The sequence below is a fragment of the Pan paniscus genome, chromosome 5 (genome assembly GCF_029289425.2).
Source record: "Pan paniscus chromosome 5, NHGRI_mPanPan1-v2.0_pri, whole genome shotgun sequence".
NCBI classification, from domain to species: Eukaryota; Metazoa; Chordata; class Mammalia; order Primates; family Hominidae; genus Pan; species Pan paniscus.
Window position 1 is genome coordinate 179,077,094 of NC_073254.2, and position 26,120 is coordinate 179,103,213.

A 26,120-nucleotide genomic window follows, 5' to 3' on the forward strand; every position below is an offset into this window, starting at 1 on the left:
CTGAAATATTTTTATGCTAAAATTTCAAACTCTTTAACACTTGATTATAAGCAAGCCTATAATGCTATTAGCTTATCTTTTAACTCATATCTTTCAGTTATGTTATTCTCTTGTTTATGAAAAACAGAAGAACATCATCTAAATGACCAGTTTATTGAATTTTAGTAATGTAAGTTGAGATCATGAAACATACAATCTAATTCAAAAGAAGAATCATAGGTACCAATTCAACACCATTAGCACTACTTTCACAATAGTGACACCCCACTTATAACACTCTTTTTTGGGTCTCTGACTGTGAACAAGATTGTGGAAGGTTGGTTGAGGTTAGGCCTAGGCATTACGGTTAAGAAATAACAGATGCTAATTAGTTAGTGGGGAAGTGAAGCTCATGTTTAGGCCTTTTCATAATGTCTTTATGCTAAATAAATTAAATGAAGTAAACAGCCATGGCTATTGAACTACAGAATACATAAAAATACATTCTGTGATTCACCTATAAACGAAAGAGTAAAGCAGAATGTGTCAAATTTTCCATAGCAGGTAAAGCATAGAAAAAAAATCTAGCTGATATAGTTGTTATGTTTCAACAACATAAAATGAAATGTTTCTAGGATAGAAGAAATTGGTACCATTAACATTTGGATGGTTATGGTACCATAACATTTTGATATAATATGCAAAATGCTGCTTCCCCAACTATGACCGCCATTATAACTTTTAATGGAATTATAAGCTCCAAATACTTTCTTCTGCAAGTTACCCATCCTTTCATATGTTTTTAAAATGAAACACTAGACTGATAAATCAGTTCTTTTTCTTAATTTAAAAGAAAAAAGCTTTGAGAAAGGCAAACCCCCTTCTCCATGGTGAAGACTACATGCTTGCGTGTGAGGACTCAAGCCCAGTGGTCTGGCTTTGAATCTGCTTTCAAACTCCACCTTGTGTTGCTCAGAGTGACTTTGCAGGCCATGCTCACAGCCCTCAGATGGCTTAAATGTAATGATGCCTATGCTAGAGAAAATTTCATTCTACCTCTCTGATCTATTTTAGTGATATGGGAATTTATGTTAAGAATGACAATTTCTTTTTCTTTCTTTCTTTTTTTTTTTTGAGACGGGGTCTTGCTCTGTCACCGGGCTGGAGTGCAGCGGCGCGACCTCCTGGGTTCAAGTGATTCTCATGCCTAAGTCTCCCGAGTAGCTGGGATTATAGGCACGCGTCACCATACCCAGCTAATTTTTGTATTTTTAGTGGAGACAGGGTTTCACCATGTTGGCCAGGATGGCCTCGATCTCCTGACCTCGTGATCTGCCTGCCTTGGCCTCCCAAAGTGCTGGGATTATAGGCGTAAGCCACCACACCCGGCCAGGAATGACAATTTCAGTATATTTACTATCTGTTCTTCATTTTATTATTATTTAGCTTCTGTTAGCTCAGTGTTAGCTGAAACATCAGAAAGAAATAAAACTTATGAGAAGGGTATTAGCAAATGTGTGAAAAAGTCAAGTACTTTTTATACTCCAAAAAGTATTTGGAGCTTATAATTCCTTTAAAAGTCATACTGAGGGTCATAGTTGGGGATGTAGCATTTTGCATATCACATCAAACTGTTATGATGGTCCCATAACCATCTGAATGTTAATAGTACCCATTTTCTTCTATGCTGGAAGAGTTTTATGTTCCCAAACCATTTGCAAAAGTTGCTTACAGTTATGAAAAGTCTTCTAGACATATGGAACCTAAGAATGCTATCCTTCAGGTACTTGAAGAAATTCTTCATAAACTTTGTTTCCATTTAACATTCTTCTCTCCAGATAACATATAATGTGTTACCTCTAAGCTTTCTCACAGCGACAATGCCCTAACCTCTCAATTATTTTGATTTCTCTCTAGGATGGACTAGGATTGCAATTAAGCTTAACCAGTTCAGTGTGGGGTTTATAGATATCTACTTCTTTCAATAAATTGAATTAATTTATGGATTTATAGAGCATAGGTCTGGCATCTGCAAAGTGTTTAATGGACTGGATCATTCTAAAGGAGAATTAGAAGATTATGAAAGATAATCAACCTCAAATCAATTTTAAGGTTTTTTTTTTTTTTTGAGAAGGAGTCTCACTCTGTCTTCCAGGCTGGAGTGCAGTGGCGCGATCTCGGCTCACTGCAACCTCCGCCTCCTGTGTTCAAGCGATTCTCCTGCCTTGGCCTCCTGAGTAGCTGGGACTACAGGTGCCCGCCACCACGCCTGACTAATTTTTGTATTTTTAGTAGAGACGGGGTTTCACCATGTTGGCCAGGATGGTCTTGATCTCCTGACCTTGTGATCCGCCTGCCTCGGCCTCCCAAAGTGCTGGGATTACAGGTGCAAGCCACCGTGCCTGGCCAAATTTTAAGGTTTCTAAAAGCTAGTTGTAGATATTTTAAAATTGGTAATAACAATAATAATCAGCAATAGCCCTAATTAAAAATTTTTGGTCTTCTTGCCAAAATTAATATCTTATAAATGTTAGGATGATCATAAAGACTGTTTAACAAGATGGAACCAGCCCCATGATGGATAAGAGGTGTGATTCCAATTTTTTAAATGCTATTAGTGCAATAATTTATTTTCAATTATTCTTTGTACCTCACAAAAACAGCAAGTTATTAGAAGAAAGTATACCAGATTAGAAGTAAGGAGATTTGGATTCCAGCTTTAGTCCTATTCCCTACTAGGCTCGTCATCTATTGCAAATCACTTTAAATTCCTGAGCTTTGGTTTCTTTATTTACATCATTTACTTCATTTAGCTCCACTGCTAGGCTGTAAAAAACATGTAGTATTCGTGACTGTTCACCGCTGTATCTGCAGCCTCATTCCCAAGGCAGAGCAGGCACTCAGCTAATGTTTGCTGGCTGACCGAATTAAGGATTAGAAACTAAAAAATACAAATATTGTCATGCATGCTTCAGAAGGTTGCCATGAGGCCTAAGTGTTATAGTGAAATACTATATGGGAAAATGGGTGCATTCTTTTAAAATTTTTTAAATGTGGATACATTCTTGGTACCTAACTTAAAAGAAATTAAGGTAAATGGGTTAATAATTATAATTTATTTTAAATCACTACGTTTATATATGTGTAAGTATTTTGAGAAAAACAGACTCAGCCAGGTGCGGTGGCTCATGCCTGTAGTCCTAGCACTTTGGGAGGCCAAGGTGGGCAGATCACTTGAGCCCAGGAGTTGGAGACCAGCCTGGGCAACACAGCAAGAGCCCATCTCTACAAAAAATACAGTAACTAGCCAGATGTGGTGGTGCACACCTGTAGTCCCAGCTACTTGGAAGGCTGAGGTGAGAAGATCACCTGAGCCTGGGAGGTCAAGGCTGCAGTGAGCTGTGATGGTGCTGCTGCACTCCAGCCTGGGTGTCAGAGTGAGACCTTGTCTCCAAAAAATAAAAATAAAAATAAGTAAAAAGAAAAATAGGCTCTATTTATCTAGCGGCTCTGAAGACTTCAGTTATTGCTTACGATTAGCAAGGCTTTGGAGAGAAAATAACTTGTGATTTTAATACTGCAGGTAAATTCTCTAACACACTCAGATTAAAAAGTCAAATGTTAATTCCCTATGCTACAGCACAGTCATAATATGTAATACCTTAACCATATTTTGACAAGATAAGAGATTGATGCCACTAACCTTGAAAGATCTAAGACATTCTCTTAAGTGAAAAATAAAATATGTAAATAATGTTTATATTTATATAAAGAAAATCAAGCTATATATTTCTAGATTTTCAAATACATTTGTATAGGAATACCTCAAAAAAGGCCTAGATAGCTCATACCTGATAACAGTGATCTACCTTTGAGGAGGGGAGTGAGACTGTATGAGGGCAAACAGGGACTTTTGCTTTATTGGCATTGCCTGAAATTTTTTCATAGTAGGAATGTGAAAAAATAGATGAGAGCATATACTAATCCACTGAATTCCTTAAGCCTTACTTGAATATTGAAGATGGTCCTTGCAGGAAGGGAGCACTGTGGCTTTCAGTAGCACAACGTTTAGGCATTCTCTCTCTTTTTTTTTCTTTTGTTTTTTGAGACGGAGTTTTGCTCTTGTTGCCCAGGCTGGAGTGCAATGGTGCAAACTTGGCTCACCGCAACCTCCGCCCCAGGTTCAAGTGATTCTCCTGCCTCAGCCTCCCAAGTAGCTAGGATTACAGGCATGTGCCACCACGCCTGGCTAATTTTGTATTTTTAGCAGAGATGGGGTTTCTCCTTGTTGGTCAGGCTGGTCTCAAACTCCCGACCTCAGGGGATCTGCCAGCCTCAGCCTCCCAAAGTGCTGGGATTACAGGTGTGAGCCACCACGCCTGGCTAGGCATTCACTCTTACAGTAGGTGAAATAGTTTTCCTATAGAGAAGAAAAGCTATATGGCTGACAGCACTGATATTGAACATTAAATATCATACTTACTAAAAAAAACTAACCCGCAAAATTAGAAGGACTAAGGAAAAATGTATTTGCTGGTTACATATAATGGTAATAGAAAGCTAGTAATTAAATATAATTCTCATTAGAATTACAATATAGCCTTTGAATATTCTATTAAATAAATGAATTCAATTTAAGTTTCATTCTCAAATTAATTTTATCACATTTGATTGGCCCAGTCCATTACACAAAAAGACATACTGACTAAATACAACATAATTTCTATAACCTGAGGGGACTCGCACATCATTACCTGATTGCTTGCTGACTTGGCTGTTGATTGGTTTCATGACTTTGAAGCTTCCCTCCTATGACAATTCTTCCTCCCCTAAGGACTTCCTCATTGCTGTTTCTTCATCTTGCCCTAAGAGCTCTCTCTCTTCCATAAACTTCCTTTCCTGGGATGACCTTCTGTCATATGTTGTTCTTTGTAGGTAGTCTCCATCTAAAAGCAGCTCCCGTGTCTGTGACATGCTCTGCTCCGGGAATTCAGAGGCCTCCAGTGACTCTGTCATTGCTCCAGGACCACCAGGCTCATCCTCGGGTTCTGGAGACTGATGTGTGTCTTCCCCATGCTCATACATACACAGTCTCTTTTCAACCACCTCACGGATCAACACTGAAAAGTTAAATGTTCAGACATCACTATGATTTTCATATTATGGTATATTTCAGGAGTTATAATGCTCACTTATAGATGATTACAAAACCTTCACGAAGCCTCATCTCTTTCCTATGTCATAACCTTTTTTGGAAGTCAGCATACTTCACACTTAATGCATTAAATATAAAATATATTCTGTTTTAACAGAGTATCATTTATAAAGTAATGGCAGAAGATATTAATAGATAGCAAATTATAGAAGAGCCAAAAATAATATTGAGGGTAAAAATTTGCACTTTTATTAATACAATTGATATACTAAAAGTTTAAATATTCAAACTGTAAAATTAATCTTTCTTTCAGTTATTCAATTTATTCTTTCTACTAAAAACTTTAGAGATGAATTTTTGGATAAAATAACTTACTGTCAAGCACTGTTCTTCCCACCATGCTATATTCCATGGTTTTTTCAACTTCATTCATTAGCCATGGAAGAAATCCTATCTCAATATCTGTAATAAAAGAATTCATTGATTTTCATGTATCATCAGAGGAATAATGTGCTTTTCTCTTAATGTAATAGACTCATCAACATTGGTTTCTTAATATAAAATGTTAAGTTGACTCATACAGCATAACTTTTGCCATATTCCTTATATATGTTCTGGTCAGTTTCCTTTCTGTTGCATAAGTGATTTTTTTTTTTTTTTTGAGACAGAGTCTCACTCTGTTGCCCAGGCTGGAGTGCGGTGGTGCGATCTCTGCTCACTGCAACCTCCGCTTCCCGGGTTCAAGTGATTCTCCTGCCTCAGCCTTCTGAGTAGCTGGGACGACAGGCACACACCACCACACCTGGCTAATTTTTGTATTTTTAGTAGAGACGGGGTTTCACCATGTTGGCCAGGATGGTCTCAATCTCCTGACATCGTGATTCACCCGCCTTGGCCTCCCAAAGTGCTAGGATTACAGGTGTGAGCCACCGCGCCTTGCCCAATATTTTAAGAACTATGAGGCCTTCCTTGGAGTCAAGGCATTTGGAGTTTCCTTCATAGGTGCAATCTGAGATGGATCAGGGAGGCAGGGGGAGGATGTGGGTTTGGGAGAACTCCAATCCAAATGCAATGCAAATCTGGGATTGAGCAATGCCAGTAAAAGAAAGTCTCCACCTGAAGCCCAGGGCCTAATGGAAGGAAGCTGATCAGACTCAGAGAATGCAGTGAGAGGGCATTTGAGGAGGCAGTCATCTAGAAATAGGTCAGAAACTAGGTGTTTCCATCAGTATTAAGTTTGTTCAAACTGAAATCTACTGTGTAAGCATTTTAAAAATATGGTCTATTACAATATACATTTTAAAGTTTCAAAATAGCATTTTTTGGGGCAGGCATCTAATTTTATTTTTCAATAGGATGAAATGGAGAGTGTGATAGAATATTATATTCACTACTATAAATAATTTTTATCTCAGGTATGAATTTCATTTGCAAGCTTTTAAATGATCTATAACTTACTTTTTTGGTAATCTGTGATAGAAAAAAGGCTACTGGTCTCTCTGGCTAACAGTTAGAGTCCAAGCTAGAGCCCAGGACAGCAGGATGATAGCCGAGAATGAACACTGGACTTGGAGTCTGAGTTCCAAGTCAGTTTGAGGCCTAATATTTCCACTGCCTGAGGATTTGGGAGCAAGGCATTTAACTTCTCTGAGCTTCAGTTTCTATTTCTGAAAAAATGGGAATTCTATCTGACCTGTCTATCCTACAGGGTTATTGAGAGTATCAAATGATATCACCTATGAAAAATACTATGTATATTAATAATATTTGTCTGTGATCTGACCTCTTTGTATTGAATTGAATATGTAATCAGTGAAAATTACCATTACTAACATGTGTCCCAAGATACTACTGGCCAACAAAATAGGACCTATACACCAAGCATGGTGGATGTAAGCGCTTTTCACTCTGAGGAAGGTGGGTGGTGGTGAGGACATGCAACTCTTCCTTTCCACTGGCTGAGCAGCTAGGAACGTGGGCTTTGAAGGGATACAGACAGACAGCTATCAGGCTATGGGCTCCCTAGTGGCAGAGATCAGTGATCCTTCTTTTTCTCTAATACCAAACACTGCCTGGAAGAGGGTAAGCGCCTAACTAAATGAATAAATGACCTTGATAGCTGCCCTCAAAGGGTTTTTGATTTGAATAAGTCAGCTGAGAAAAAGTTAATAACAACTACTTATGCATACACAGGACTTTATAGTTTACACAGTTTCATATATTTTATGACTTAACTCCTAAATAATTCTCATTTCAGGCTGGGCACGAGTGGCTCACGCCTCTAATCTCAGCTCTTTGGGAGGCCAAGGCAGGCGGATCACTTGAGGTCAGGACCAGCCTGGCCAACATGGCGAAACCCCGTCTCTACTAAAAAATACAAAAATTAGCTGGGCGTGGTAGCAGGTGCCTGTAATCTCAGCTACTCGGAAGGCCGAGGCAGGGAGAATTGCTTGAATCCAGGAGGCGGAGGTTGCAGTGAGCCAAGATTGTGCCACTACACTCCATCCTGGGCAAAAGAATGAGACTCTGTCTCAAAAAAAAAAAAAAAAATTCCTCATTTCACACATGAAGAAACTGGAGGTTATCAAGCTAGCTAATGATAAAGCTGCAACCCAAACTCAAGTTTTCAATACCAAGTCAATATTTCTTTCTACTATACAAATGTTGCTTCTCAATAAACAAACACTAATATCCTTAAATCAAGATCTTTAAAATATACATCTCATTAACAACTGTACTTACTTTAAACAACTAAAATTGACTTTGTGTCAGAAATAGAAAGACTCCAATTCAAAATAAAAATGGACATAAGATAAATTTGAACCATTAAGAGGATGCTTATTACAACAAAATTAATCTAACAAAAATATCTACAAACCTCTTTCAATGGGATCATAAAAGTAGCCACTATCCCTGAGGCTGCCAAAAACAGACGGGAGAAGGTCAGCCAGGTAACGCTGTGCAAATGCTCGGGCGGCGATTTTTTGTGATGTCTCGTTGTGCTTGTGCATTATTTCCCACTGCTGTTTCTTACGCCGTTCCTGCCAAGAACGACAGAGGTGGTTATTTAGCTCTTATGCCCTCCCCAAGTGCTGAATCTAGTGAAGTTAGTAAGTACAAGAATCCAGACTTATCAAAAAATGGACAGCGAGGTGTCTATCTATTAAAGGTTCATATTTTTCATCAAAATTTTAATGAATTTCAACAGCTAGTGGCTACTGAATTCAGGAAGTTATAAAAGATGGAATTTAAGGTAAAACATGTCACTATTCATTTCAAGTAAAATAATTTCAAGACATAATGCTTGACAGTATAGATGGTAGCAAAAAGATAATCACCATTATATGTATTTTAAATTAATATTATCATGAAATATTACTGGTAAGAAAAATTACCAGTGGGCCAATGAATGAGTTCATTTGTAATAATTCCCTGAATTTGTAAAGCTGAATGGTTCTGAAGATTATGAAAGCCTCTTATTTTTTGTTGTTGCTTCCTTTAGACCACGTAATATTTATAAAGCTGATGAATCCTGTTCTCTATTCTCATGTGGAAGTGGGAGCATTAATACGTTTTCTAATTAAATCTATTTTCAAACTTTAAACAAATATAAATCTAGGTGATTCTTGTATCCAGTTTTCCATAATATGTTTCCAAATAGTAAATAAACAAATATTTTTTGATAAAGACTTCACGACTCATTTCAACAAAGTTTATTTTGCCACAGTTTTTTTATATCTATAAATTTGCACAATCCTTATTGTAAGCCCTATGCTCTTTACACAACTAAGTATTCATCTTGGAATTAAAGTCCATTTGATAGGTATTGAGTAGGATTTCCCAACAATTATGCTATTTTTCACAGTATAGTAAGTTAGGCCCCTTGGGAATTTTTTCTTAACTGTTTCAGGTATTAAGATATGACTTTATAATTTGTTCATCAGTATACAACAAAGGCTGACAGTTATTGTCAGAACCAGAAAGACTGTCTTTTCTAGTGCTTCCTAACTGTAGGCTACTGGCACATGTAAAAAAACTGGATTGTAAACCTTTCCTTATTGAAGATTCTAAAAATCTAGAATCTGAAAAATATTCTATGAGAACCCAAATAGGTCTGGTGTGTCACCAAGGGTATAAAGAAGGGCCTGGTCACCGAGAAAAAGAATCAGAATTCTATCCAGATCCCCTGCTTTTTACCCACAGTCTCTCTCCAATACATTCACTTTTTCCTTCCTTCCATCTTTCTGCCACTGACTTACGGCAAACCAACATACGTCTTTCTTTCTTTAGGACTCCTGATATTTAAGAGAGTCTTCCAACTGGCACACATGTAACTTAGGAACTTTCACTTCATTTAGAAACTTTTGGAAACTCAATTTAGGTATATTTATGTAAGCTGGAGTTTAAAAGATGTAATTCCGTCCATGAAAGATCTATGATCTATAGGAGAGACTTGAGCAAAAATACTATAGATCTTTTTCTAATATATTCCCAAAGATCTTTGGTTTTATGATATATCATCACATGTAATTTTGAACATAATATGCTAACTAGCCAAAAGACTGCCTAAGAAAGAAAATATAGTTATATATACTTTTTCTTCTCGGTGTCGCCTCTCTTGCTCTTCAAGTCGTTGAACTTCAGCACGTTCACTATTCCGTAGTTCTTCATACTCACGCTGACTGGCCCGCAGGTTAGCCAGCTCTTCTTCTTCCATTACTTCCAGAAGAGACTGCTCAATTGTCTTCCCCACCAAAACTTCTAACACTGGTTTAACTTCAAGATCAAAGTCAAAGAGCTTAAACATACAAAATAAAGCAAACTTAAAATTTTAATTACGAATCAAATGCTCAACAAAAATATAATGAATAGCAATAACAAGATATTATTTATTAAGTGTCTCCTGTGTGCCAGACACTGTGCTGGTGCTTTATTCATGGTTTCTAATCCTCAAAATGAACAACATTTTGTTTACAGACCCTATAGGACCAGGTAAGCCTCTACAGCTGAGCAGAGCGAGACAAGTACGCAAATCCTGGCACCTGCCTCAGGGGTGCCTGTGTGGCCCTGGGGAATGTGCACAGTGACAGAACCAGAGGACAGAAGAGGCTGGTGTGAGAGGCAGACGACTCAGATGGGAGTGGGTTTACTAATCTCAAAAGACAAACAAAAGGACAAAATAGAACTATATTGCTCTCCTTTCCTGTAAGTCCTAATGAAAAGAACAGTGATTCATGTTGGGCTATGAGAAAGGATCCCAGTTTGAGAACAGAATATGTGAAAACTGCTAAGAGAGAATTTGGTCACAAAATTATTTATTTATTTGTTGTTCAGGCTGAGTGCAGTGGTGTGATCATAGCTTACTGAGGCCTTGAAATCCTGGGCACATATGATCCTTCTGCCTTAGCCTACAAAATAAAGCAAACTTAAAATTTTAATTACGAATCCAATGCTCAACAAAAATATAATGAATAGCAATAACAAGATATTATTTATTAAGTGTCTCCTGTGTGCCAGACACTGTGCTGGTGCTTTATTCATGGTTTCTAATCCTCAAAATGAACAACATTTTGTTTACAGGCAAAAATCTGTTAAGTCAAAGTTATGAAAAAAACCTATGCATTCATCAAAATGAACCCTGACACTGAAGAGAAATATCCTCGTCTGTCTTATTCTTTGCCTTTTCTGTTTGATTTTTATTTATTTTTAAATAACAGTTTGATGAATGAAGGAACAAGAATGAGAGATATTTTGGTGATTCATTGCTAGGATTTATAGGCAAATATAACTTTCAGGTAGCTTCTGAAGATTTATTTTATTTCCCAATTTCAATGACAGTTCTTTCAAGTTCCCACAAGTGTTAAAACTCACTTAGGTCATTATGAACATAATCATTGCCTTCTCTTCTTCAATTTCATAAACAGGCCTATTTATGCATTCCACACTGATAGAAAAATGTAATTATTAAAAAAATTCTTTTTAAATGAGAGAATATCTTTACAAAAGTTAAATAATCCAAAAACAACTAACTGTGGAATTTTTTATACCAGGGATATTATTTTTCCCTATTTAGTACAAATCTATCTTATACATATATACATTAAGCAAGCATATAAACAAACAAAAATCAAATGTGGAAATATTCTAAAAATATTTCAAATGATTTTGTTTTTAATCAGCAAAGAAATCGGAACATGGTATGTTAAAACATTTCTGAGTACTATATGATAAAACCATTATAGATAATATCTGGAAAGAAATCCAAGAAGTAGAATCTGATTGTGAAGTGGTTCTTGCTCATATTCAGCATTATCTACACCTAACTTTACCTCATTTATAAAGATTATAGAGGGAAGCCCAAAGGATGTACTGTACCTCTCCTTCTAGTATTTGGGTGGCCACATCTTTGCCAGTTTTGGCAGGAATAAAGAGTGGTGTTGGTGGTCTGTCCAAAAATGCATCTGTTTGGCATTCCATATCAACTTCTATTATGCGATCAGCAATTTCTTCAAGGTATAATTCTAAGAAGAATATCATATATATTGAGTTTAAAATTCTGGTCTAAGGCCAGGCATGGTAGTTCATGCCCATAATCCCAGCACTTTGGGAGGCCGAGGAGGGTGCATTACTTGAAGCCAGGAGTTTGAGACCAGCCTGGCCAACATGGCGAAACCCCATCTCTACAAGAAATACAAAAATTAGCTGGGCGTGGTGGTGCGTGCCTGTGGTCCCAGCCACTCGGGAGGCTGAGGTGGGAGAACTGCTTGAACCTGGGAGGTGGAGGTTGCAGTGAGCCAATATCGTGTCACTGTACTACAGCCTGGGCAACACAGTGAGACTCTGTCTCAAAGAAAAAAAAATTCTGGTCTATTTCAAGCATATATGTGTATTTGAAATTTTAGCTCCTTCAAAACATATTTAAATGAATCAGAAAATAAGTATTAGAATAAAAGTGCTCAAATGGGCTTGCCTCACATACTGAACTAAGAGTTTTTAAATATTTGGAAGACCATAGATAGAGTTAGGCTAGAACATTTACTGAATGTCTAGAAAGCACTGAGCTTTGTATTTGAAAATGGAACTAAAGAAGAACATGAGACCGTAGATGTGTATAAGATGCAGAGTACAACAGTGGATAAAAAGTCAAATATATATATATATATATATATATATATATATATATATATATATATATATTTGAGTCCTAAGATAGTAAACATATACAGATTTGAAAATTCCTGGATAGTTAAAAAAATCAAGTACCAAGTCACCAGGTTATTTGATGTTCCCTCTACACTACAGATTATAAACAGATGTATGAAAACAAATTTCATGTTAGGAGTAATTTATATGAGGCAGGGGTAATGTGGTATCAAGCAAAGAACATGAGCACTAGAGTCAGATGTTGGGCATAGGACTTGGCCAAGTCATGTCCTCTCTGGGCCTTAGTTTCTTCATTTGGAAAATGGCTATAACTACCTATCACACAGAATCTTTGTAATAATGAAGGAAATACACAGATAAAGGACCTGGTTCAGTCTCTGAGGAAATAGCCAAAAAAAGCTGGCTGCTATTATATCACTTAATATTCTGATGGTATAAAGAAACATGAAAACTTAGCTCTTTGGCTAATGACAGCCATACACTCATTCTAGACTTGGCCTAAAGGCAGGGGTTAAAGCATGGAATGGTCCCTTTTGCCTTTACCATGCAGAAATAATCCCGATGGATCCACTCACCATCTTGGAAGGGTACAAAGTGAACCTGAAGTAGTGACAGTGGTCCAAGGAAAACATCAAGCACTGTCTGATGACCAAGATTCTGTCAACAACACAGCTAGACCCTATAGGACCAGGTAAGCCTCTACAGCTGAGCAGAGCGAGACAAGTACGCAAATCCTGGCACCTGCCTCAGGGGTGCCTGTGTGGCCCTGGGGAATGTGCACAGTGACAGAACCAGAGGACAGAAGAGGCTGGTGTGAGAGGCAGACGACTCAGATGGGAGTGGGTTTACTAATCTCAAAAGACAAACAAAAGGACAAAATAGAACTATATTGCTCTCCTTTCCTGTAAGTCCTAATGAAAAGAACAGTGATTCATGTTGGGCTGTGAGAAAGGATCCCAGTTTGAGAACAGAATATGTGAAAACTGCTAAGAGAGAATTTGGTCACAAAATTATTTATTTATTTGTTGTTCAGGCTGAGTGCAGTGGTGTGATCATAGCTTACTGAGGCCTTGAAATCCTGGGCACATATGATCCTTCTGCCTTAGCCTACTGAGTAGCTGGAATTACAGGCGTGCACCACCATGCTCAACCAATTTTAAAATTTTTTTGTAGAGATGGGGTCTTTGGTCTCGAACTCCTGGGCTCAAGTGATCCTCCCGCCTTGCCTCCCAAAGTGTTGGGATTACAGATGTGAGCCACCGTGCTTGGCCAAAATTCTTCTTTTTGTTTGTTTTAAACCCCATCCCAGACTTCCAGCCATATCCACTATGATAATAGTATATAGTCTATGTATTTCTCTCTCTCTCTCTTTTTTTTTTTTTTGAGATGGACTTTTGCTTTTGTCGCCCAGGCTGGAGTGCAATGGTGCGATCTCGGCTTACTGCAACCTCCGCCTCCCAGGTTCAAGCGATTCTCCTGTCTTAGCCTCCCGAGTAGCTGGGATTACAGGCGACCACCACCATGCCCAGCTAATTTTTGTATTTTTAGTAGAGATGGGGTATTTCACCACATTGGCCAGGCTGGTCTCGAACTCCTGACCTCAGGCGATCTGTCCGCCTCAGCCTCCCCAAGTGCTGAGATTACAGGCGTGAGCCAGCACACCCAGCCTAGTCTATGTATTTCTTTAATAAAGGAACTTCCCTACCATGTGATCGGGGAAGTATCAGATAGCACAGGAGAGGCATAAGTAATACAAAGGCCAAATAAAAATGAACTGACATAGACAACTGAGTAAACCAAGAGGACACAATGCCAAGGGCACAGTCACACACCTGTTTGCACATCGACATGCTTTCTGCCTTCCACAGGTTCAGGTGTTTGTGGTCTGAGCTGCTCTTGGGCTTGTTTTCTGGCAAGAGCCCTCTTCCTAGCCTCCCGTTGTCTCTGGAGCTCTAGAGAATCAGGCTGTCCGAGCTAACAGTGATAGAAAATACTTCTAGAATTTAGAAAATATTTATTAAAGCATACAGGAACTGCCATTCCAAAAGCAATTCCTGAGTAGTATAAAGGCATTTGTCATAATGTTTCTTGATTATCAGTAACTTCATTAAAATTGTATTGGTACTTTGTCAGATAATTACAAAGATGTTTGACGAAGCATAAAAGTAACTTCAAAGTATGGCTGTTAACTGGAATATATGGGTGCACAATCCTATCTATATATTTAGAAAAATAATAAAAACATTTCCTTTTTAATTTATTCATTGACCTGCTGATCATTCAGGAACATGCTGTTTAATTTCTATGTATTTTTGTAGCTTCCAAGATTCCTCTTATTATTGATTTCTAGTTTTACTTCATTGTGGTCAGCAAAGATATTCGATATGATTTCTACTTTTTTGAATTTGTTCACACATGTTTTGTGGCCTAAGATATGGTCTATTCTGAAGAATGATCCATGTGCTGAAGAAAAAAAATGTGTACTCTGCAGAAGATGGATAAAATGTTCTATAAATATCAGTTAGTCCTAATAGGTCTAGTGTGAAGTTTAACACCAATTTTCTTTTCTGTCTTTCTTTTTCTTTTTTTCCTGATTTTCTGTTTGGATTATCTATTCATTACTGAGAACAGGTTGTTAAAGTCTCCTAATATTAATGCAGTCTATCTCTCCCTTTAGATCTATTCATGTTTGCTTTATATAGTTGGGAGCTCTGGTGTTGGGTGCACGGATATTTATCATTGTTACATCCTCTGGCTGAATTGATCACTTTATTATTACAGAGTGACTGTGTTTCTTTTTACAGTCTTTGATTTGTAGTTTATCTGATGTAAGTATACTCATGCTCTTTTTTGGTTTCTAGTTGCATGGAAAATCTTTTTCCATCCCTTTACTTTCAGTCTATGTGTGTCTCTGTAGGTGAAGTGGGTTTCTTGTAGGAGCATATAGTTGGGTCTCGTTTCTTTATCCAATCAGCTATTCTATGCCTTTTAGTTGGAGAACCGAGTCCTCTTACATTCAGTGTTATTATTGATAAAGCAAGGACTTACTACTACCATTCTGTTGCTTATTTTCTGGTTGTTTTGTATCTCCTTCCTTCTTTATTGTCTTTCTTTGTGTTAAGTGACTTTATCTGGTAGTATATTTTAGTTTGTTGCTTTTAATTTTTGGTGAATCTATTACAGATTTTTGCATTGTGGTTACCATGAGGCTTACAAAAAACATAGATATAACAAGTTGTTTGCAGAGATGACAACTTATCTTAGATCACAAAGAACAGAAGCAAAGAAAAAAAGAAAAAAAATTCTACACTTTAACTCCATCCCCCCACATACTAACTTTTAGTTGTCTCATTGCACATATTTTTATATTACCTACCTCTTAACAGGTTGCTGCAGCTATTACTGTTTTTGATAGTTGTCTTTTGGGCCTCATAGTAGAATTATGAGTGGACTGCATACCACAGTTACAGTATGAGAGTATTCTAGGTTTGTCTATGTACTTAATTTAACCAGTAAGTTTCATACCTTCAAATGTTTTCTTTTGGCACATTAGTGTTTTTTTTTTGTTGTTGTTCAGGCTGAAGAATTCCCTTCAACACTTCTTGTAAGATGGGCTGGTGGTGCTGAATTTGCTCAGCTTTTATTTGTCTAGGAAAGACTATCTCTCCTTCATATTTGAGGGATAACTTTGTGGATACAATATTGTTAGATGATTTTTTTTCTTTCAGCACTTTGAAAATATCACCCCAGTCCCTCCTGGTCATCTCACTCCCTCCTGGCCTGTACAGTTTCCACTGAGAAGTCTGCTGCCAGATGGATTGGAGCTCCTTCATGTATGCTATTTGCTTCTTTTCTCTTGCTGCTTTTGGGATTCTTTTTTTGTCCTTGACCTTTGAGAGCTTGATTATTCTATGGGGTATTATTTGGTGTGAATCTGTTTGGTATTCTCTGACCTTCCTGTACCTGGATATCTATCTCTTTCTCAAGTTTTGGAAAGTTTTCTGTTAGTATTTCTTAAAACAAGCTTCCCACTCCTTGCTCTTCCTCAATTCCCTCTTGAACACAAGTAATTCTTAGCTTTGATCCTTTGGGGGTAATTTTCTATATCTTATAAGCAGTCTTTGTTTCTTCTCATTCTTTTTTCTCCTCAGACTGTGTATTTTCAAATAGTCTGTCTTTGTCTTCATGTTCACTGATTCTTTCCTCTGCTTGATTCATTCTGTTGTTGAAAGCCTCTAATAAATTTTTCAGTTCAACAAATGTATTACTCAGCTCCAAGATTTCTGCTTGATTTTTAAAAATTATTTCAATCTCTTTGTTAAATTTCTCTAACAAATTTCTAAATTGCTTTTCTGTGTTATCTTAGACATCGCTGAATTTCCTTAAGACTGCTATTTTGAATTTTTGGTCAAAGAGCTCACATCCTGCCATCTCATTAGGGCCAGTTACTGATTCCTTGCTTTGTCCCTTTAAGTAGGTCATGGTTCTCTGTTTGCTGTTGTTTCATGTGGATGGACGTCTATGTCTCTGCACTGAAGGATTATTTAGTCCAGTCTAATCTGTCTGGCTTGTTTTGCTTTTTATTGGATATATTTTCTTAGATATTTTTTTTTTCCTTTTTTGAGACAGAGTCTCGCTCTGTCACCCTGGCTGGAGTGCAGAGGTGTGATCTTGGCTCACTGCAACCTCTGCCTCCTGGGTTCAAGCGATTCTCCTGACTCAGCCTCTCAAGTAGCTGGGATTACAGGTGCCCGCCACCATGCCTGGCTAATTTTTGTATTTTTAGTAGACGTGGGGTTTCATCATATTGGTCAGGCTGGTCTCGAACTAATGACCTCAAGCGATCTGCCTGCCTTGGCCTCCCAAAGTGCTGGGATTACAGGCATGAGACACTGCGCCCCGACAGAGATCCTTTCTCACTAGATTGCTGCCTCCTTTTTGGCTCTAGGTGGTGCCTTAAGGCCAGGTTCACCTGGCTCTAGTAAATGATCAGAGCACTGCCCATCCTGAAGGGGGGAGGTCCCAAAGGGGATACACTGGTAGTGTGACTGGCTAGGGGTTTGTGCCCAGGGGACAGGTACAATGTTATCTCCTACAGTGTGGTGCTGCTGAACAGCCACTCTGATTTGGTGTTTCCTTTGGTTGAGTTATACAGCAGAGTGTCCAGGGCTGGGGATGGTAGTCTCACCTCCCCATTTTGTTTTTGGCTGTACTCAGGGGTATTTCTCTCTTCAGGAACTCATGATGCTTCTCGTGGGTTGAATTTCCTGCCAGGAAACCCAACATGGTAGGGAAACTAGTTGTCCACCTTGATCTTTTTCCAGTGCAGAAATCACAAGTCAGAGATAAAGCCTTGTGATGGTTAATACTGAGTGTCAACTTGATTGGATTGAAGGATACCAAGTACTGATCCTGGGTGTGTCTCAGGGTGTTGCCAAAAGAGACTATCATCTGAGTCAGTAGGCTGGGAAAGGCAGACCCACACTTAATCGGGGTGGGCACAATCTAATCAACTGCCAGAGTGGCTAGAATATAAACAGGCAGAAAAATGTGGAAAGAGAGACTGGCCTAGCCTCCCAGCCTACATCTTTCTCCTGTGCTGGATGCTTCCTGCCCTTGAACACTGAACTCCCAAGTTCTTCAGTTTTGGAACCTGGACTGGCTCTCCTTGCTCCTCAGCTTGCAGATGGCCTATTGTGGGACCTTGTGATTGTGTGACTTAATACTTAATAAACTCTCCTATATATATATCTATTCCATTTGTTCTGTCCCTCTAGAGAACCCTAATACAATCCTCCACACCCTTAGTGCCAGGCAGACTAGAAGGAGAGATACTGTAGACATGAACATCTGATTCTCCTACCATCTCCTTGAAGCTTTTTCACTTTTCTGTAGCCCTGGGAACTGCTTCTTCCTTCTGCTTGAGCTCTAGAATATTGCTGGTGGTAATCTTGGCACTGTACATTTGTTCTTGATTTTCTTTTGCAGAGGGAGTGAAGCCAGCCTGCTTCTATGCTGCCATTTTGGAACTCCTGAAAAATATTTTCACTGGATTAGAATTAGAGCTTGATAGTTCTTTAAGGACTTGAAAAATATTGTGCCACTTTCTTGTCTCCATGTTTTAGGTAAGAAATCCACTGCCATTTAAATCATTGTTCTCCTTTAGCTAACGTGTAATTTCTTTCTGGCTAATTTCAAAATGTTTTTTTTTAATTTTCAAAAGTTTGATCTTGATTTGTCCCGGGTAGATTTCTTTGGGTTTATCCTCTTGGGGGGTCACTTGGCTTCTTGGATCTGTAGGCCTTTTGCCAAATTTGTGGAATTTTCAAGCACGATTTCTTCAAATATTTTTCCATCTCATAGTTTTCCTCCTCTCCTTCTAGGATTCCAACAACATGAATGTAAATCTTTGTGATTGTTCTTCAGCTCTCTCAGGCTTTTTTTTTTTTTTTTGGTCTATTTTCTCTCTGTTCAGCTGAATAACTTCTGTTCTTCATTGATTCTTCTTCAAATTCACTGACTGTTTCCTATGCCATTTCCAATGTACTACTGAGTCCATCCAGTGAGTTTATTTTAGTTATTGTATTTTTCAGTTCTATAAGTTTCCATTTGGTTCACTTTTGTATCTTGTATTTCTTTGCTAAGATTTTTTTATTTGTTTCAAGAGTGTCTATAATTGTTCACTTTTCATTGAAACATTTTTGATTGTTGCTTTAAAATCCTTGTCAGGTAATTCCCACATCTGAGTTATCTTGGTTTTGTCATTTCTTGATTGTCTTTTCTCATGCAAGTTGTGACTGTCCTGATTCTTGTATGATGAATGATTTTTGTTTGTATCCTGGCTATTTTGGGTATTATATTTTAAGACTTTGGATTCTATTTAATTTTTCAGTAGGAAGTCACCCTTTTTGTTTTAGTGCACAAGCCTGAGTGGGGTTGGAAGTTCAACTTCCTGCTGGGCCCCACTGATACCGCCTCAACAAAAGCAGAGGGTCAACTTGTACCAACACATTGGTGCCAGGTGGGGGTGGTAGTTCAGCTCCTTTCTAGGCTCTGTCGACACTGGTGGTGGTGTAGGGCGAGTGCAGCATTGACTAGCACTGCCTCATACCACCTTGTTACTGCCAGATAGGACTGCAATTCAGCTACCCACTGGGTTTGCTGGCACCACCCCAGAAAGAGTGGGACACTGACTTGTGCCATCTCCTACTACCTCATTGGTACTGGGTGAAGGTGACAGTTCAGCTTCCTGCTCCACCCTTGTTGATACCACCTCAGTGGGAGAAGCAGGGAACCCCTGGAGGTTCTAATGCAGGAGATCCAGGATAGGGCTGAAGCGTATATACATACATACATATATATGTTTATTAAGTTAACCATTGCTTCAGACTAATAGATGTTCCCCAACTTATGTGGTTTATGATTTTTCAGCTTTATGATGATACAAAAGTATCCATAGAAAATGTACTTTGAATACTCATACAATCATTCTATTTTTCACTTTAATATTTCATAAATTATATGAGATGTTCAGTACTTTATTATAAAATAGGCTTTGTGTTAGATGATTTTTCCCAACTGTAGGCTAATGAGCACTGTTTTTTGTTTTTTTTTTTTCGTAGACAGGGTCTCATTCTGGGAACATACCTTAGGTGGGTTCTTCACATCCCTCATTTGACATTCAACAACATTCTCTCTAATGTGGATTTGAATGCTATTATTCATCTTTAACTTCTTTTTAATCACGTATTTCTTGATACTCCCTGCCTCAGACTCCGATACAGGCACACTGAGCTTCCCTCAATTCCTTAACATTCTAGGTTGTATTTTTGTTTTTGTTTTTGTTTTTTGAGACAGGGTTTTCCCTCTGTCACCCAGGCTGGAGTGCAGTGGTGTGATCACAGCTCACTGCAGCCTTGTCCTCCTGGGCTCAATCAATCCTTCTGCCTCAGCCTCCCAAGTAGCTGGGACTACAGGGGCGTGCCACCATGCCCAGCTAATTTTTGTGGGTTTTTTTTTTTTTGTAGAGACAGGGTTACCCCACATTGCCCAGGCTGGTCTCAAGCGCCTGGGCTCAAGTGATCTGCCCACCTTGGCCTCCCAAACTGCTAGGATTACAGGCGTGAGCCACCACGCCTGGCCTCTGAGCATATTTAAGGTAGGCTATGCTATGTTATGGTGTTCGGCAGGTTTGGTGTTTTAAATTCATTTTCAGTGTTCAGTGGGTTTATTGGGACGTAACCTCATCGTAAGTGGAGGAGCATCTCTATCACCATCTTGTATTAGGCACTTATATGTCATATACTGTTTATGGATTCACCTGTATTTCATTTCTGTGCCAAGAACTCACCACCCTTAATATCATACCATGTCTTACTCATCTCTGTATCCTAGGTACCCAGAACAGGACCTAAAACTCAATAAATATTTGTTGAGTGAATTAAAGAAGCAGAATTCAGACTTTTTGATTAAATAATGATAATTGTATTAGAGTATGAGATAATCTAAACAAATCTAGATGCAATAGACAAGTGCCACTCAAAATGTGGGCCTCTGGCTAGTGTCTATAAACTATTTGAACTGGTCTGTAACAATTTAAGTACAGAAATTGAGAGTAAAAGTTTAGAAATGTTTAGAATGGCAGAGTTCTGTTGAATCTAATGAAAAATTGGGGCTTTTTCTTTTGAGATGGAGTCTCGCTCTGTCGCCAGACTGGAGTGCAGTGGTGTGATCTCGGCTCACTGCAACTTCCGCCTCCCGGGTTCAAGCAATTCTCCTGCTTCAGCCTCCCGAGTAGCTGGGACTACAGGCGTGCGCCACCACACCCAGCTAATTTTTGTACTTTTAGTAGAGACAGGGTTTCACCATGTTGGCCAGAATGGTCTTGATCTCCTGACCTCGTGATCTGCCCGCCTTGGCCTCCCAAAGTGCTGGGATTACAGGCGTGAGCCACCGCGCCCGGCCAACTGGGGCTTGCTTTTTTTTTTTTTTTTTTTTTAGCTAATTCTTTTTTTGTGGTAAAACACACATAATGTAAAATTTATCACCTTAACCATTTTTAAGTATAAAATTCAGTGGTATTAATTACATTCACATTGTTCTATCACTGTCACCATCCTCTGTCTCTGGAACTCTTTTCACCTTGCAAAACTGAAACTCTACACTCATTAAACAATAACTCCCTCCCTGGCCCCCTCATCCCCCAGCTCCTGGAAACTGTCACTGGGCTTCTATTTGTATGTCTTTTTAAAAATTTCATTTTTATAGTAATTCATCTTTATTTTATGAATGTTTTAGTCTGCAATGGATTAGAAATTAACACCAAGAAACTGATCCTTCCCCATAGATAATGTGAGAACACGGTGTTAGACTATTCAAACTGAACTTACCAGTGGCCCTGTCTGGAGTGCATAAGTGTTACCTCGAATTACCCTTCTGTCATACATTATGTTTCCATAATGCATAGGTTCTTCATCTCTGTAAAACAGAAAATTCTGTATAACCACTTTAATAGAGTATTGGTATCTATGAAGTAACTCATTTTCAATAGGATTTAGACTAAAATCAATATATTTTAAGAAAATAAATTTCTGTTTTAGTGTGGTCCATAAAATAAGGAGGTAAATGGATACAATTTATGTAATGCTTACTATATGCCAGGTCCTTCATGTACATTATTTTATTTATTATTCACAATAAGCTGCAAGTTGGGAATTATGATTCCTTTTTCAGAAGGGGAAACAGACTCAGGAATCTGCCCAAGGTCACCTTGCTAGTAAGTGGCAGGACTAGATTTAGGTTGTAAATCTGTATGACTTTAGTAAATATGAAAATGGCCCATTTGAAAAGGAGCCTTCTTTAAAGTACTGAAAAAAGCTTGATTCAAAGATTGAAAAGTTACACTAATAAAAAAATGGGGCTTAAAAATTAAGTCAATTTTCTCATTGTTCTTTAAACCCAAATATATTTTTTAAAGTTATTGTTTAAAATGTTAATACTATTTTCGAGCCTGGCCAACATGGTGAAACGCTGTCTGTACTAAAAATACAAAATTAGCCAGGCCTGGTGGCCCGCACCTGTAATCCCAGCTGCTCTGGAGCCTGAGGCATGATAATGGTTTCAGCCCAGGAGGCAGAGGTTGCTGTGAGCTGAGATTGGGCTACTGAACTCCAGCCTAGGAGACAGAGAAAGACTTTGTCTCAAAAAATAAATAAATAAATAAGAAATAAAATAAAATACTAATTTCAGTGATCGAATGATTGCTAGTAAAAAATACAAAAACACAGTTGATATTTCCATTCAAAGTTATTTCAATTATATATTGCTTATAGCTAAGACACTAAACATTGCCCTACACCAATAACAGTACTCTATGGGAAATGATTCTGAGTGGGGTATAAGTTGCTTTTTTATCATATATTGAAGCCACTATTGAACATTCTAACAAGTTTCATTTCTTGTATTAATGGATCTCTGGGCAGTATTAAGCCCAGCTGGCCACTCCTTCACTGAAGCATTCTCTTTCCTAGGCCTCTGTGTTACCACTATAATCTTCTGATTGTTTTTCTACTACTTCTCTAACACCTTTTTCTTAGCCTTTGTTTGCAGTTCCTCCCATACTGGAGGATTTCCTCCGGGCTCAGCCTTCTCTTATCCTTAGTTGACCTCATCCATCTTCAAGACTTCAATTATAATCCATATACCCAAAACTCTCAATTTTTATTTTTAGCTGAGAACTCTTCTCTCAACTCTAGGCATATCCAGTTGCCCAATGACATCTCACTATGTTACCTGGAAGGCAACCTCAGAATTGAACTAATTATCACTCTCCCATTCCAACTCATTACTTCTTCAGTGTTTCCTATTTCATTAAATGGTACTACTAACTACATAGTTGGCTTAAAATAACGCATTTATTCTCAGAATTCTGCAGTTTAGATGTCCAAAATGGGTGTCAACAGGGCTGCACTCCTCCTGGAGGTCCTGGGGAGAATGTTTCTTTGCCTTTTCCAGCCTCTAGAGACTGCCCTCATTCCCTGGCTTGTGGTCGCCTTCCAGTCAGCATTTGTGTGATTCTGACCTTTGCTTCTAATGACACATCTCCTTCTATGACTCAGACTCCTGTGCCTTCTTCTTTCACTTTATTTTTATTTTTATTTTTTTTGAGACAGAGTCTCACTCTGTCACCCAGGCTGGACTGCAGAGGTGCAATCTTGGCTCACTGCAAGCTCCGCCTCCTGGGTTCATGCCATTCTCCTGCCTCAGCCTCCCGAGTAGCTGGGACTACAGGCGCCCGCCACCACAGCCGGCTCATTTTTTTTTGTATTTTTTTAGTAGAGACGGGGTTTCACCGTGTTAGCCAGGATGGTTTGGATCTCCTGACCTCGTGATCCGCCCACCTTAGCCTCCCAAAGTACTGGGATTACAGGCGTGAGCCACCGTGCCCATCCTTCTTCTTTTACTTTTAAGGCCCCACTGTGATTCTACCGGGCCCACCTGGATAAGCCAGGCTAATTTCCCATCTCAAGATCTCCCATCTCAAGATCCTTAATGTAATCACATCTCAAAGTCCCTTTTACCACATAACATGTTCACAGGTTCTGGGGACTAGGAAGAGGACATCTTTGGGGAATCATTATTCTGCCCTCTACAGTGATTTTAAACCTTATTTGATCTGAGTAAAAATAAAAATAAAAAAAGGTATGTTCTAAGGTTTTAATTCATTTGCATTAAAAATGTTATTTTATTGGAAGGGTTATATATCCTTTACCAAAGGATTTGTAAAATGAGGGGATGTCATTATCACAATTGTCTTTTGACACATGCCTAAAGGTGAATTTAATGGCATTTATGATCACCCAACTACCAAGAAATACATAAAAGATGTATTACATTCTCTTGTTTGTAAATGAGAAGACTAGTATTCAAATGTTCTCTTTCAGCTTTATAATCCTATGAAAAGGTGGAAGTTCTTGATTCACATTAGACTTGTGTTAAATTTCTAGACCCTTTCAAAGGAAAAATCAGATATTCCCATTTCTGTATTTGTGTAACTGACTTCTCATACCTAAGTAAAACTTCACAGCTTTCCAATTAAGTTTCATTTTTTGGTTTCAGCCCAGTTATATATACCCAATCAAGATAATTTAGAACCTTGACTCCCTTCAGTCATAAGTTAGTTATCCATTCCAGCCATGTGTCATCTGAAAAACTGAAGATTTATCCAGTTCAACATAAAATTTTGAACAGGAAAGAACTAAACGACATTCTAGGATAGAGACAGATTGACACAAAAGCATACTCTTTTTGGATATGGTCATTTAGTTACTCACCAGCAAGTACTAAAAGTACTGCTGTGGTCTGGATATGGTTTGTCGTCTCCACTAAAACTCACATGGAAATTTAATTTCCAATATGGCAGTGTTGGGAAGTGGGGCCTAGTGGGAGGTGTTTGGAACATGGGTGGATCCCTCATGAATGGCTTGGCACCAGTTCTCGCAGTAGTGAGGGAACTCTTACTCTCAAGAGACTGGATTAAGTTCTCACAGGACTAGTTCCAGAGACAGCAAGTTGCTACAAAATGAGGTACTTCCTCCTGTTTGGCCACTTCCCACGGATCTGCTTCCCCTTTGACCTTCTCCATCATGTTATGAAACAACAAGAAAAGCCCTCACTAGAAGGCAAGCAGATGCCAGCACCATGCTCTTGTACTTCTCAGTCTGCAGAGCTGTGAGCTAAATACATCTCTTTATAGACTATCCAGTTTCCGATACTCTGTTAGAGCAACATAAGATGGATTAAGACAAGTACTCTCCTGAACACTTTTTTTTTTTTTTTTTGAGACAGAGTTTCGCTTTGTTGCCCAGGCTGGAGTGCAGTGGCGTGATCTTGGCTCACTGCAACCTCCGCCTTCCGGGTTTAAGTGATCTTCCTGCGTCAGCCTCCCAAGTACCTGGGATTACAGGCACATGCCACCATGCCCGGCTACTCTCCTGAATACTTAAAAAATATTTTATTCATAAGGATATCAGAGGAGAATATTATCCTTATCCATAAGCAAATTATGGATAAAATATCAGTATTTTATCCATTAGGATATCAATGATTATGATTTGTAAGATACTACTTCCTCAAAATTGAGATTTTTCTGTCTTGTGCATTACTCAGATATACTAATAAACTAATCAATAGATTACTTCAATATACTAATCAACTATCAGAAAAGTTGTTCCTAATGAACCACCATTGATTCTTGTTTCTAATCTGTTGGTCTGATTGGATAGTAATGATTTGTAAGCAACCACTTAAAGGCACCAGAAAGTGTTTTTGGAAGGATTAGAAAATTTTAAAATTGAAGCCTTTTCTAATATAAATGATCACTCTTCAAATTTAAATTTTCTATTTTAGTTTTCTTACAGTGATAGACATCTCTTATAGAAAAAGAATTTGTTAGAACAAGATAATTATGAATTTAGAAAGAGCGTTTGAAATAAGCATCAATAATTACATTGTTGATGTTCAATCATCAGTTTGGCAATTCGTATTAAGTGCTTACTATGTACCAGGCATTGTACTAGGTGAACAAAAGATGCAAAAGTTCCTGCATCCATGGAGCTTGCATTCCTATAAAGTTCTGCTGAATTCAACATTTGAGGCTTATGGAAAGAACTTTAGAGAACCATTTAACTTTAAGAGAACTTTAAGAGCTTATGTTTTTTTTTGCTGGGTGTGGTGGCTCAGGCCTGTAATCCCAGCATTTTGGGAGGCCGAGGCGGGCGGATCACGAGGTCAGGAGATCGAGAGTATCCTGGCTAACATGGTG

General features: G+C 38.4%; 1 protein-coding gene across 6 annotated transcripts in view; it reads right to left on the reverse strand.

Moving 5' to 3' along the window:
* Nucleotides 1–26,120, reverse strand: part of RSPH3 (radial spoke head 3) — a 112,215-nt gene that overhangs the window by 84,013 nt on the left and 2,082 nt on the right. For 3 of the 6 annotated variants that reach the window (XR_008625811.2, XR_008625809.2, XR_008625808.2), the window contains exons 2-8: nt 21,688–21,775; nt 14,131–14,272; nt 11,510–11,655; nt 9,729–9,932; nt 8,013–8,175; nt 5,510–5,596; nt 4,734–5,099 (exon numbers count right to left, since the gene is read on the reverse strand). Coding sequence is in view for 2 of the 6 variants with exons in the window: in XM_003807387.6 (XP_003807435.3) it covers nt 4,789–5,099; nt 5,510–5,596; nt 8,013–8,175; nt 9,729–9,932; nt 11,510–11,655; nt 14,131–14,272; nt 21,688–21,775 (1,141 nt within the window). In the remaining 4 variants the exon portion in view is untranslated. Of the gene's footprint in view, nt 1–134; nt 5,100–5,509; nt 5,597–8,012; nt 8,176–9,728; nt 9,933–11,509; nt 11,656–14,130; nt 14,273–21,687; nt 21,776–26,120 lie in introns of those variants that run through there. The other 3 variants (XR_004672240.3, XM_003807387.6, XM_003807388.6) reach the window with 3 other exon arrangements.